The 14,104-nt window shown below is 36.3% G+C and overlaps 1 protein-coding gene across 9 annotated transcripts in view; it reads right to left on the bottom strand.

Annotated features, from left to right (window-relative positions):
- Positions 1–1,468: 1,468 nt before the first annotated feature.
- The window catches only part of LOC131160592 (uncharacterized), a 27,551-nt gene continuing 14,915 nt past the window's right edge, over positions 1,469–14,104 (bottom strand). For 2 of the 9 annotated variants that reach the window (XM_058116418.1, XM_058116423.1), the window contains exons 6-12: positions 6,668–6,815; positions 6,149–6,600; positions 5,554–6,068; positions 5,407–5,467; positions 5,008–5,286; positions 4,111–4,372; positions 1,689–2,409 (exon numbers count right to left, since the gene is read on the bottom strand). In XM_058116418.1, the coding sequence (XP_057972401.1) occupies positions 2,078–2,409; positions 4,111–4,372; positions 5,008–5,286; positions 5,407–5,467; positions 5,554–6,068; positions 6,149–6,600; positions 6,668–6,815 (2,049 nt within the window). In that variant the 3' untranslated portion in view covers positions 1,689–2,077. Of the gene's footprint in view, positions 2,410–4,110; positions 4,373–5,007; positions 5,287–5,406; positions 5,468–5,553; positions 6,069–6,148; positions 6,601–6,667; positions 6,816–14,104 lie in introns of all 9 variants that reach the window. The other 7 variants (XR_009138092.1, XR_009138091.1, XM_058116420.1 and 4 more) reach the window with 7 other exon arrangements.

Genomic DNA, 14,104 nt, shown 5'->3' with positions numbered 1-14,104 from the left:
TAAGCCCTTTGCATCTTTGTTTATCATTCACAAGTGTTCATTCTTTCTTGCTCTCTAATCATGTGTGAATCATTCCTTGAGAGAATAGTATAAGGTTCGATTTGTAATTGATAACAGCTCATTTGTGGAGCATTTCTTTGTATTTCCATCATCTTGTAAAAGGTTCTTTGTGAACTATTGTTGAAGGTTCTTTGTGAACCGTTTGATGAAGGTTCTTTGTGAACCGAAGGCTCTTAGTAAACGCGATAGGAATTTGTTCTTGAGTATAGGAATTTGTTCTCAAGTTGTAAGGTTTCTCTATTGGTGAAGGAGTATTCTCAATGGATTGTGCAATCCTTGGCTTGGTGCTGAGGCGTGGACATAGGCTTCGTGTCAAACCATGTAAAATCGCGATGTTGATCTTTCTCTACCCTTCAATTTATTTTATTTGTCTTGTGCTTGATTTACATTATATATATTATGATATAATTGCTTACAATCTTGTCAAGAGTTTTATTTTGTAGAGAAAATCAAAATACGCGAAAAGAGTCCATTCACCCTCCCCCCTCTCTAACTCTATATACTCTCAGGTGGAACGCTTAGCAACACCTCTTAATATACCTCTTTAATATAAAGAAAACCAACTCTCTCAATCAATGATTTCAAAGCCATGTGGAGCATACAGTATTTTTCACTCATGTCAATAATTTCCGTAAATATTCAAAATAAAATAAAAAATTAAAAAAATGTTTCACGCAATTAAACAAGCTTCTTATTTTCTACCTTTTTAATATCAATCTTGAAAAACTAACAAATAAACTAAAATTTTCATAATTTAGAAAACCAAAAAATGAAATATGAAAATAAAGACCCTAAGTGTTTCGAATTCATGGAACTTAATTTGTGTTGCTGCTAAACAACCCTAAAATCACATCCCAAGGTTGTAAATCCATTTGATAGACACGACCTAAATCCATGGTAAGGCTTCCACATCACACTAACCTCACATTTACCAAAAGGGAAATAGACAGAGAACAAGAAAACGTAAGTGAAAACATTCTTCCTTCGTTTACTGTAAAAGTTAAGGAAAAATAGTAATTGAAATGAAACTTATCTTCTAAAATCTCTCATTACAAGTGAGGAATTGAATTGGATTATGCATTTGGTTGTCAAGTTTGATTTTTCAAATTTTTTCAAGGTATTTTAGGCACGCCTTAAGCCTCATCTTGAGGCTAATCTCAATTCCAAATGCTATCAAACTTATTAGAAACTACAGAATAAAACTGTTGAGAACAAAACAAAAAAAACAAAAAACAAGAAACAAAAAGAAAAAAGCAAAGCCTCAAGCCAAAGTGTACATGAATACATTAGAATTTATGCCATGGCATCCGCATTCAAAACAGTCAAAAGATTGCTCTTATCATCTAGATCCAAGGTAAAGCCTGTTCACTAGCAAACCAAATCTAATTTAATATTCTAAACCAAAAAATTTCATGAGCAACCATTTGTATAGTGGACTGAATTTGCAGCTATGCTGATCGCACTTTACAACCCAAAACAAAGTGATTAAGAAAAAGCATGGGTGATTACAATGTTGCTCTTACTGGCCAACCACATTATCAATGCCTGCTAACTTTCAATCACTTGCATTTTCATAAAACAAGAACTCTCAATATACACATACCACCAAAGAAGGACCTTAAGGATTCCTCAAGCCTCTCCAGGGATAGGCAAGAACATCAACTACTCGACATTAAATTGATTAAATCATGAACCCCCACCTACAAAAATCAAAATGGATAAAAAAATAAAAGAAAAAGAAAACACACAACAAGAGAAAGAAAAGAAACAAAAATAAAACCCAAAAAAGGTTCAGAAATTGCACCTGCTCTAGCATCTATACCTATTTGCTCCTAATTTGAACTCCTATCAGACAGATAATTTGCACATTTTGAAATTAATGCAGTGAATGCAGCTGTACAAATATCCATAACCCATTAAGACAACAACAATACAACAAATGGACTAGGCGTTGGCAGATGAAGAATACCTCAATCCTGCCTGACCTCTCGATACCTCAATCATGCCAGGCCTCACATCAAACAGACAGGTCAGATTCATCAGAATCATCTTCAGATGTCACGTCTGAGCTTTCTTCCCCGTCATCATCATCATCATTATCATTGACCCTAATACCTCTACTGGCACTCATCCTGGTCATTGCTGCAGTCTTGCTTGCTCTTTGAGAACGAATATTTATGGCACTGGCAATTGTAGGAGCAACAGAGGTTGCTGAACCTTCATCAGAATCATCTTGATGCCTAACTCGTCTCCTAGAACGGGCTGGTCTGGTTGAAGACGGAGCTGGTGTAATTGGTGGCACTCTCATGGAGTCATTTACATTAAAGTTGAAGTCTATACCTAACCTCCCTACAATATTTATATGGAGAAAACAGTTATAAAGGCAACACTTTACATGCCTAACAATTTTAAAATGTAATAAAATAAAAAAGTAGTACTGTCAAATGCCTATATTCCAATAGATTAATGCCCTCAACAATGACCATCACCAAAATACATGTTAGACAAAATTAAAGGCATTCAGCTGCCAAAACTATTTAATAAAATAGAACTCCAGGAACTTTGATGCTTGTAGCCATTGATACTATATGTTTGTGTGTGTCCGTGTATAGATATAGATATAGATATATATATATATATATATATATATATAAATAATGTAATACAAGAATAGATTAATTTATGCTTTGTTTACATCTGTTCCTTTTTACATTGTCTTCTTTTGCAAAGTTTAAAATAAAGGGGTCACATTTTCTACATTTAAAAGAAAGTTTATCTTTCCATATTTCCTTTTTATTCCATGTTTTTCTTAACATCTAAGGTACAAACGACTACCCTCAGAAGAAATTTCACTTTTTTCTTGATTGCACAAATCCAACTTAGTGGTTTTGAAAAGGATTTTACTCTTGATAAACTTAACACCTCTAGCCGGTCAATCTTGTTGTCGTAGTAAGGATCATACAATACCACATCTATGATCCTCTCGGTTCTAAATTTTCATGGTTGAGACTGAAGCTTTGAAAATTGTAACATGGTTTAGAAAAATGAAAAAAAAAAAAAAAAAACTGTAGAATAACATATCATAGAATAAAAATATGTTGCATTTTCCATTCGCTGAGTTCATAACTTTTGACAAGCACAAACATTGCAAGGATCATAGTCTAGTTCAGGTTCAGCTAATCATATCGTACATAATAAGAACGCAAACAAAGACGGCATTCTATAACAAAAAGAAGTCAGTTATTTCTTTCAACACAAACCTAGAATTTTTTTTCCAACCAGTCAACCATCATCAAATCATCGCTGCAGGCATTTGTTAGAGTGGGTTATAGTCAATTTAGTTATCACACTTCAGAGTCAACTCATTAAAAATTAAATTTTAATAAATTAATCATATCAATAATAAATATTTTTAAAATGAAACAACATTGCTCCTTCACAATTCTACCAAATAATTTATTATTTTTTATATACCTATTCATGCATGTACTCACATAAAAACCAAATTGGTAATCAACTAAAATGGCAATATCAAATAGGATGAAGAATTTTTTTTTTTTTTTCCTTTTTTTGGACAGAAACAGATGCTGAAAATGTCAGAATAGTAATTAAAAGAAAATTTGATAAAAAATTATCAACTGCTTGGTCATGAAGCATATGCAGAGTGAAGATAATCATAATTATGACTGAAAGAGGTTATCAAGGAAATTGAACTGTAGATCTTTTGTTTTAAGGATAGATTATCATTTTTTGGGTACAAAAAATGCATTTTACAGTAAATGCGAACATATGACATTTGTATAAGATGTGTATCTGGATGTGACATGTGGAGGCATGCACAGGTGCACATGCACATGCGTGCAAATGCACAGAAAACCCAAAAAAATTAAGAAATATTTTTTAACAAAAGACTGCTTCAAAACTTGATATGACCATACTATATTCTTAGGCCATTTACTAAATCCATAATTCCAAATGTCAAATACGAAATCTTTAAGTCACAGAAGAATCATCCTTTCCAACAACTAGAGAATTAGTTAAGGATTTTACCCAAAATAAGATTTATTAGATCTTGCGACAGTTCCTCATCTGGATGTCTATCTACGGCCCTAATCCGTACAGCCATTCCCTTCAACTCCTTTACAGTCTCCTTCTCTGCCAATCCAGACTCAGTAATATGGATCAAGAGCCTCCAGATTAACTTTATTGCCCCTTTTTCAGACAACCGGAATTGAAGCAAGACTAGTATCTTACACAATGCAATAACATATGATTTCTCAGCAGGTGTCTTCTTTAAAGGAAAGCTTGCCACCTCAAGAAACATTCAAACAACAAATTAGTAAGCTCAATATCTCAATAAACCAGCAATATTAAGTAGACATGCCTAACAGTTAAATCTCTCAAAACTTATTTTGTCAATAATATCCCAATAACAACTACTAACCCATCCCAAGGGTTAATGAAAGTGAGAACAAGGGTCAAATTTTAACGAAAGTGATTCAATGGAATGGCCTTAAAAACTTGAACCCAGCTCTTGCTATTTGATGATCATGTTAAATTAAATAAGTAATAGGTTCAAAAGAAGCAATATTCATTAGTGCTCGAAAATAAGCTATAAAACAGAATTTTTTATATTTGCACTCAATTGTTAGCTGTATTTTCCCGTATGTGTTGAAATTCGTTCTTCTTCACTGCCCTCAACATCGCCACCTTATGAGTGAACCTTTCAAATTGCTCTGTGATTAGGAAGCATAATTGCTTCCAATAAGATGTCTGTTTAAATACTTGGAGACTGATTCCAATACATGACAACCTTGCTTCGAGAAGGAATCATGAGTAAAATGGTAGTATGAATGTAACCATGAAAACTGAGTCCTTTAGTTTCAGGCATTGTTCAGAATTAACCATAATCTATATACTAAGAAATTGTACAGTTAAAAAAATCACCTCTGTGGCTATGCGTATTGCCAGGCCTTCCTCCCCACTCTCAAGTGAAGGTTGTACAGTGCTATCTAGGGTCTCAGGCAACTCTCTGCTGCTGTTTTCGTCTTCAGCTGCACTCTCCTTTGGATATAATGGAGCCTGCATCATTTGCAGCATAAAGCGTGATGCTTGGACAGCACGTTTACGCATACTAGACACAATAATGGGAGCACCGCCTGCATTTCCCTTGATACCCGGCCACATCGAACGCATAACCAGAATGAATGCCTTGGATAAACACTTCTGAATATATAGAACAAGGAGGCATACACCATTAGTAAACAATGTAATGAAAAACCTATGGTTATCCTCAACAAACTGCCAAAAAAAGTCACTTCACATCTTAACTTTACTACCACTTGCCTTGTGATTAACTGAGAGAGATGGATAATGCTCAAAGAATACAGATAGGCATTGTTTCAACCTAATTAAGAAGTTTGAGAGATGAGAGTAAGCATTTTAGTGAGAGGATACAAAACACCAGAAAAAGCAACGCAAAAACCAACCCACCTATGCATATCTTCTGTTTCATTACTGAAGTACAGGCTGATGAGCTTGGCTAGAAGTAAAGGATGTAAGGAAGCAGATATACTCAGATAGTTCTCACTGAGAAGAAGAATCTTTGCAAACCCCTCCCCAATAACATCCTGAACTGAGTTATTCTCATCAGTGTCCACAGACTTTTTCCAATCATTTCTGTCAAGTCCAGCATATAAGAGATCTAGTAATTCAATATCCACAACGCCATCTGCATCACTAAAATCAACAGGACTAAAAGCCATCTTATCATCATCATGTTTTGATGAGAGCCTCTGCCCTGTGGCTCTCTCAAGTTCCTGAGGACCATGCCACATTTCTAGGTCAATCAATGCCTTACAAGCCACCACACTAACTGGCAGCTGGCCCTTAACCAAGGAAATCCTCAACTGCTTGACTAGTTCTTCACTTAGGCTCCTCTCTAACAACCCAAATAGACCAAGGCACCTGGTGGCAACCCTTTGCACGTCCAAGTGAACATGCTTTGCCTGCAGCCAAAGAGAAGGATAATATAATTGGATAAATTAAGAAAAACTGATTTGCTAGTAACTTTAGCTCATATTCATACCCCTGTAAGCAATAAAGACTGCAATAGTTCAGCTGGTCCAACAGCCTTTCCTTGCAACCAACGGAAAGACTTGGTGTTTTCCAATAGCAGACCAGTCACAGCAAGGCAGTGCATCCACTGCATAAAGTCAGCAGTTCTTTCCCTGCAAGGCTGAGCTAGCTCCTCCACAACTCCAAGAATTACTTCTTCAAATTCACCTGCAGTAGCATGGACCTTTCTCACTAAAGAAGACACTGCATTGGCCCAATCTCTATCTCCACCAAGGTTAATGCCATCTCCAATGACAACCTTGTTCCCATCATCATCAACCTCATGTTCCAATGACCTGTGTAGTAATTCCTGCACGAATGCACTAGCAACTTTCCGGTTTGTGGAATCAGAGAAATCAAGCATCGCACCAAGCAATAACAACTGCCGAGATGCAAATCGATAGTTTGGCCCTGAGACAATAACTGGCATCAGCACACTGTTAATACCAAAAAAAAAAAATTTGACTTGACCCACATAAACTACACCCACCAGCATCAAGATGAGCTTTGACCAATTCTACATAGTCAGAAACAGTTGCTGGAAGAATTCTCTCTAAAAGCTCATTGTTGCTTGAAGCTTCTGCTGCATATACTGCTGCCTCGGTGCCCATTGTGGTAGCAGCATCAGAGCCTTTTTGCTGTTCAATCATTCGTTAAGACTGTTTAATAACCAAGGCAATGCATACATCATTTGATATAAGGAACTTCATGCATAACCATTTGTCACAAAGCAACCCCCCCCCCCCCCCCCCCCCCCCCCCCCACCCCACCAAGCATAAGCCTAAACATCTCTTAAGCTGATTAATATGTTATTTTACTTTGATTATTGTTACTTGAGTTTATATGTGAAGACATTTTGCAGATTCTTATTGTTGAGATTTTGATTAAAATGAATGACCTAACTTGAAGATAGGTCTCTCCCTCTATTTATAATACAAATAAAATACAATATAATGACAATAATACCCTTACGAACTCTCACTAATTAACATAATAACACACTTAATAATAATAATACTAAAAGACATAAATAACCTTTAACACGAGCACCCCCCAAAGCTTTGGTAAACAAATCAGCAAGTTGCATATCAGACTTCACATAAGAAGCAGTAATGAGCTTCTGCACAAGTTTCTCCCGAACAAAGTGACAAACAACTTCAATGTGTTTCATCCACCCATGAAAGACTGGGTTGGAGGCAATATGAAGTGCAATTTGATTATCACACATCAACTTCATAGGCTGAGAATGTGAAAACCCCAATCTTCCAACATGTTCTTCAACCAAACAAGTTCAAGAGCAGTGTGAGCCATAACTCTATATTCTGATTCAGCACTTGACTTGGCTATCACAATTTGTTTCTTACTCTTCCACCAACCAAGATACAATATCCGATTGTGGATCTCTGGTTAGAAGGCGATCCGGCCCAATCTACAGCTGTATATCCATCAATATAAGTGTGAACCTGATCACGATATTAAAGACCTCTCTTGGGTGCACCTTTGAGATATCTTAAGACGCATATGTCTGCATCCCAGTGACTTGTCCTCAGAGAATTTAGAAATTGACCCACAACACTTGTTGCAAAAGATATATTGGCCGAGTGACTGTGAAATAATTCAAATTTCCAACAAGTCTCTAGTATTGTTCGGGATTAGGCAGCAAGTCACCCATATCTAGCATTAACTTGCTGTTAGGATCCATGGGTGTATCAATCAGTTCGGATCCCAACAATCCGGTTTCATCCAAAAAATCAAGAACATACTTCCTCTGTGACAAAACAAATCCCATACGAGATATAGATACTTCTATACTCAACAAATATTTCAACGGTCACAAATCTTTAGTTTAAAACTTAGCATGTAGAAAAAGTTTGAGACTCTAAATACCTTTATCATCATTACTTGTAATAACAATATCATCCACACAAACAATAAGAAGGATCCTACCCGATGAAGTACGACAATAAAACACAAAATGATCCATTGCACACCGTCGAAGACCAAACTCAAGTAAGCTTTGAAATGACCAAACCATGCTTTAGGAGACTATTTTAAAACCATATAATGTCTTCTTGAGTCAACACACTAGGCCAGACTCCCCCTAAGCAACAAACTTAGGTGGTTGATCCATATAGACCTCCTCCTCAAAATCACCATGCAAGAAGGCATTCTTCACATCTAAATGATAGAGAGGTCAGTGACAAGTAGTAGCCAAGGAGATGAATAGACATATTGATGTAATTTTGGCAACCAAAGATCAAAGAAAAGGTGTCAAAATAATCCAAACCATACACTTGAGATACGACTTAGCAACAAGATTGACCTTTAGACGTGCCACAGAACCATCAAGATTGACTTTCACAGTGTATACCCAACGACAACCAACCACAAACTTGTCAGGAGTAAGAGATACCAAGTCCCAAGTGCCATTGTCTTATAAAGCATTCATCTCTTCAACCATAGCATTTCTCCACCCAAAGTGAGCTAAGGCCTCGAAAAGAGATTTAGGAAAGGTAGTAAATGATAAAGCAATAACAAAACAATAATATGCGAGTGATAAGAAATCATAACACACATAGTAGGAAATGGGATGTTGGGTACATGTGCATTTATCTTTCCGAACAGCAATGGGAGGATCAACATCATGGGAAATATGATCATCATACAAGGAATCAATAGACAATAAAGCAATAACATAACAATAATAGGGGGTGACAAGAAGTCATAACACACATAGTTGGAAATGGGATGTTAGGTACATGTGTGTTTACCCTTCTGAACAGCAATGGGAGGATCAACATCATGGAAAATAAGATCATTAGACGAGGAAACCAAAGGTGTGGTAGTAGAAGCTAGAAGGAACAATATTCCTTGGAACCGTCGTCGTGAACACACCTACAAAGTAGGATGATCAAAACGATGAGAAGGACTCAAACTACATGAAGACTCGGTTGGTTGGTTGGTTGGGCAAGGACAACAAAGTAGAATCTGGAAGATTAGGCAAACAAAGAGACTCATTGAACTCAGAAGCACTCAAGGACTGGATGTAGTAAGGTGCGCAACATCTGCAGAAACAAATAAGTGATGCAGCAAAGGACTACAACAACATCCCCTTTGAGTATATGAGTAGCCCAAAAAGACACATTTTATAACAGGAGGATCCAACTTATCCACTTCAGGAGTTAGTTGATGAACAAAAGACACACCCGAATATACGACAAGGCAAAAAGAATAAAGGAGAATTCGGAAAGAGAATGGAGTTGGGAATTTTACCTCTAAGAATATAGGATGGCATTTTTTTATCAGATAGCAAGCAGCAACTATTACATCACTCCAAAACACTTTTGGTATATGCATTTGATAAAGTAAGGTATATCTTTCCTCTCTGCAACCCCATTTGGTTGAGGAGTGTGGGCACAAGATAATTGATGGATAATACCAAACTAAGTCACATAAGTAGCAAATTGTGAACTAAAATACTTTTTAGCATTATCACTTTGAAGAATTCAAACTAGCAAACCAAATTGAGCCTTTATTTCAGAACAAAAGGCACAAAATATATGAAATAACTCGGAACGATCTTTTATTAAATATAGCCAAGTCATTCTTAAATAATCATCCACAAAGGTTACAAAGTACTAGAAACCCAACTTGGACACAACTCTACTAGGACCCCAAACATCATAATGGAGTAACATGAAAGGGCTTGCAGCTTTTTTATTGACTCGAGAAGCGAAGGGGACAAAATAGTGCTCTTCCAACTGACAAGACTCACAATCAAGACAAGACACAGAACTCAAATTATGAACAAGATGTTTCAACTTCCCCAAAGAAGGATAACTAAGACAATAATGAATTTGGAGAGGTGTGGCAATAGCAATGCAGGCTGTAAAGGGAGCTAGCAGCTCAAAGTGATAAAGTCCACCAACTTCACACCCTCTGCCAATCGTCTTCCTTGTTTTAAATCCTAAATAATCACAGAATCAAGGAAGAATGTTACTGAACAATTCATGGATTTAGTAATCTTGCTAATGAACATAAGATTGAAAGGAAATTTGAGAATATACAAAATCGAAGGAAGAGAAATGAAGAAGTGGGATTTACAATCCCAATTCCTTTAACTGCAATGGTGGATCAATCAGCAAAAGTAACACAAGGTAAATCTGCAAATTATTGAAGAGTAGAGAAAAAATTAGGTATACAAATGATATGATCAGTGGCAACAGAATTTGTAACCCAAGGACTAGGATGAGAAGTACTGGATGATCGGCATACTATGAAATTACCTGTTTGGGCAAGAGATGCAATGGGAAGAGAAGTTTTTGTGACGTTTGATACTATTGGAACTTGGAATACTCTTCCTTTAACATGGATATACTGCGTTGCCCCCTGTCATAGGCTGAATATTTCACACCTTTGTGAAGGGTTGTGTCGTGTTAGCTAAAGCACTTTTGTTTAACTAGCCATCCTAGTGTCGTATGGACCTTCACAAAGGTGTGAAATATTCAACTCGTGACACCTGGTATCAAAGCTTGGTTAATTGTTAAGTGAATTAAGTTGCCTTCGTTGTGGGTTTGGTAAAACTTTGTAAATGACCATGCCGACCAATACCCAGAAAATTGATGTGCTAAAAGCACGGGCTGAGATGGCAGCCCACAATGTGGCCATAGAGATGGCCCGACTGACGGAATGTTGTTAGGGATTTATACTAAAAGACGTATTTTATGTAATCGGTTTTAGTATTTATTAATAACTTCAGTTATTCCATTTTAATGAGAATCTTTGTGAGCAATGTTTGTCTGACATTATTTATTTAATGATTATGCATATGTGTCTTTTATTCTATATAGTAGGTGACCTAGTGTGTAAAGTACATCTTATATACAGAAGATTAGATCATCAGTTCTTATAGAATATAAGTTTATTGTTCACAGTCTTAAATGAAATTAGACACACCATTGGTAAGACTGTAGCACAAGGTTTTAATAGGTCTGTCTTGACTATTGGGAATGGTACATTTCCAACTCCTTATGCTAGTACACTTTGTGTATTGAACAGGACCGTCTTGGGGTAATTGTTTTTATACTGACTATATAAAACAATTAATACCTCATGGTTATTATAAGTGCTTATGCTCTTAATCCTGATATGATTATTGGAAACGTGCATATAGTGTTTATTACTTTGATTCATAAAAGAGTGAGATCCTTTATGGGTCAAAATACTTAGTGAGTTGGGTGATGACATTATGTGTATGATGAACATTAATTATTAATGGAATCCACGTCCCGGTATTGAGATTGATGATACCCACTTGAGGAAGCTTATAAGTTTTGATTGTGTCAAACCCTGCAGGTGGATTTTGAATCCAGCACATCAAATAAGTTAAGTGAAAGGTCTCAAGGAATTAATATGTCAATTGATTAAATTTTCAGTAATTTAATTTAATAGACGGGTATTTTTTATCTTTACATGGGGAGATAAATAAACATTTAATAATAGGAGCTTGAAATTTAATTTTGAATATGACAAGGAGTGCAATTATAATTCTTTAGTGGTATGAATTATAATTAACATAATTAATGATAAATTCGAGTCGAATTAGGAATTCTTAATTACGTGGGAAGCCCTAGTCATATTTGCCCAAAGGTCCCTGCTGCAGCCTATATAACACGTGCTCCATTCGGAAGTTAAGGGAGACGAGAAAACTCTCACAAAGGCAGACATTTTCAAGAGAGAAGAAAACCCTAGCAGCTGCTTACGATCCCACTCTCTCATGAGCGAGGCGTGTTCGAGGAATAGAGTAAAAGATTCCTGGTCGTCTTCAAGAGCTCGTTTTCGTACTTGCAGATTCGGGATCAAACCAGACAGATCTCGCATGTATAATCCTAATCACGTAATTAGGGATTGCATGATCTGATTATTATTATTTTTTTTATCTATATGCACGACAACTGGATCTGAGGGCTATTTCGCAAGTCCCTTCAATTGGTATCAAAGCCTCGGTTGATACTGTATACGAATAATAATATCGTGTTCTTCGAAAATCGAATCAATGCATGCTTAGGGTAGAACGTGTGTATGCACTAACCTTTGTTTTGCAGCCTTCTATCCGGCAATTATGGTCACATGAATGTATTTTTTGTGATTGCAATTGTTTATTACAAGATTCGTAGCATGTGAACTCCGGTTATGGAGGCATAGGATTTTGTAATCTGATGTGCTTCATCACATGAATGTATGTTTTGTGATTGCGATTATTTATTACAAGATTCGTAGCATGTGAACTCTGGTTATAAAGGCATAGGATTTTGTAATCTGATATAGCTTCATCCAAGGAGGCACAATTGCGGCGTGTGCATAGAAGTGGCGAAAAATAGGAAAACCCCTAGAAAAGTGATGCAGTTTTTCATTCCTTTTTTGAATTTGAATTTGAATTTGAATTTGAATTTGAGTTTGAATTTGATTTTAAATTTGTTTTTTGAATTTAAATTTGAATTTAAATTTGAATTTGAATTTGAATTTAAATTTACCTGGGCCCCTGTGACCTGACCGGGTAGATCGAACCCCATTGGGGGCACTACCCTGGGGCCCCGCCGAACCTCGGCACTGCTTAATGGCAAACAAGGATTCACGGTGTTATGATGCAAGCTGCTTGAGCATAATAACCGGATATTTATTATATCATATTTCTTGTTTATATATGCTTACTTGGCGTATTTGTTGTTCTTGCGTTATGTCATTAGCATGTAAAATTTATAATTTCAATGTTGGTTTATGCATGTGCAACAAGAGAATAAAATTAATTCCCAAGTCACAATACAATTTTTTTTATAAAAAAATATTAAGAGAATTTGGAGTTTTATTTGTTGCGTGTAATTTAGTTACCAATATTGGAATATTAAATTTATTTGAATATTAGACACGTGTTTGTGTCCCTCATGAATTAATTAACTAAGTGGGTGAGGGAATTTATTACATATAAATCTCATGGTCTCCATCACTAGTTTATAGGTGAAGTAATTAATTTTATGTGATGATATCAATATCATCCTCCCCATTGGATGGAATTAATTACAGACTCACCAAGTATAAACTCTAGTAATTGTTAGTATTGGGTCAGCTCTCCATCTGGGGATTCACTACGAGACAATAGGTCTAGTATTATGTGATGGTACACACTTAACTATGAATAATAGTATCCTCACCATCTGAGTCATTGCTATTGTTTATGGGACCAAAACTAAGTCAGCAGTTTAATTTTGCTTGGCATAGTTACTTGCCTACATAGTAAAATTAAAAGGTCCTCACCTGTCTACACAAATGTTGAATAATAGACGACCTCCCATCGAGGTATACTACTCACGGTGTGCTAGGTTCCTAACAAATTCTTTAAAAAAAATTTGTGATTCTTAGGATTAAAATGGCTTTCAATCTCCTGGTTGTTACTCTCAAAGAAAACAAACCGGTTGGACCTAATTATATTGACTAGAAAAGGAACTTGGATATTGTACTGACTGCAGAGGAGTACAAGTATGTGCTCGTAGAGGTATGTCCACAGAAACCCAATGAAGGGGCAACCGATGAGGAAACCCAAGCTTATCAGAAGTGGATTAAGGCTGATGAGATGGCACGGTGTTACATTTTGGCATCTATGTCAAATGTTCTGCAACATCAGCATCAGTCTATGCCTTCTGCTTATGATATAATGCAGAACATCAAAGAAATGTTTGGGGATCAAAATTATGCTGCTAGGCAGACTGCTATGAAGGAAATTATGAATACTACTATGGTAGAAGGAACCCTAGTAAGGGATCATGTTCTGAAGATGATTGGTCTTCTCAATGAGCTAGAGATCCTTGGAGCTGAAATCGATGGGAAAACCTAGGTCGATATTGTTCTCCAGTCACTGCCTGACTCTTTCAAG

Source organism: Malania oleifera, chromosome 7 (assembly GCF_029873635.1).
Source record: "Malania oleifera isolate guangnan ecotype guangnan chromosome 7, ASM2987363v1, whole genome shotgun sequence".
Taxonomy (NCBI): Eukaryota; Viridiplantae; Streptophyta; class Magnoliopsida; order Santalales; family Ximeniaceae; genus Malania; species Malania oleifera.
The sequence above is the reverse complement of the archived record's forward strand: the minus strand, read 5'-3'. Positions and strand labels throughout refer to the sequence as shown.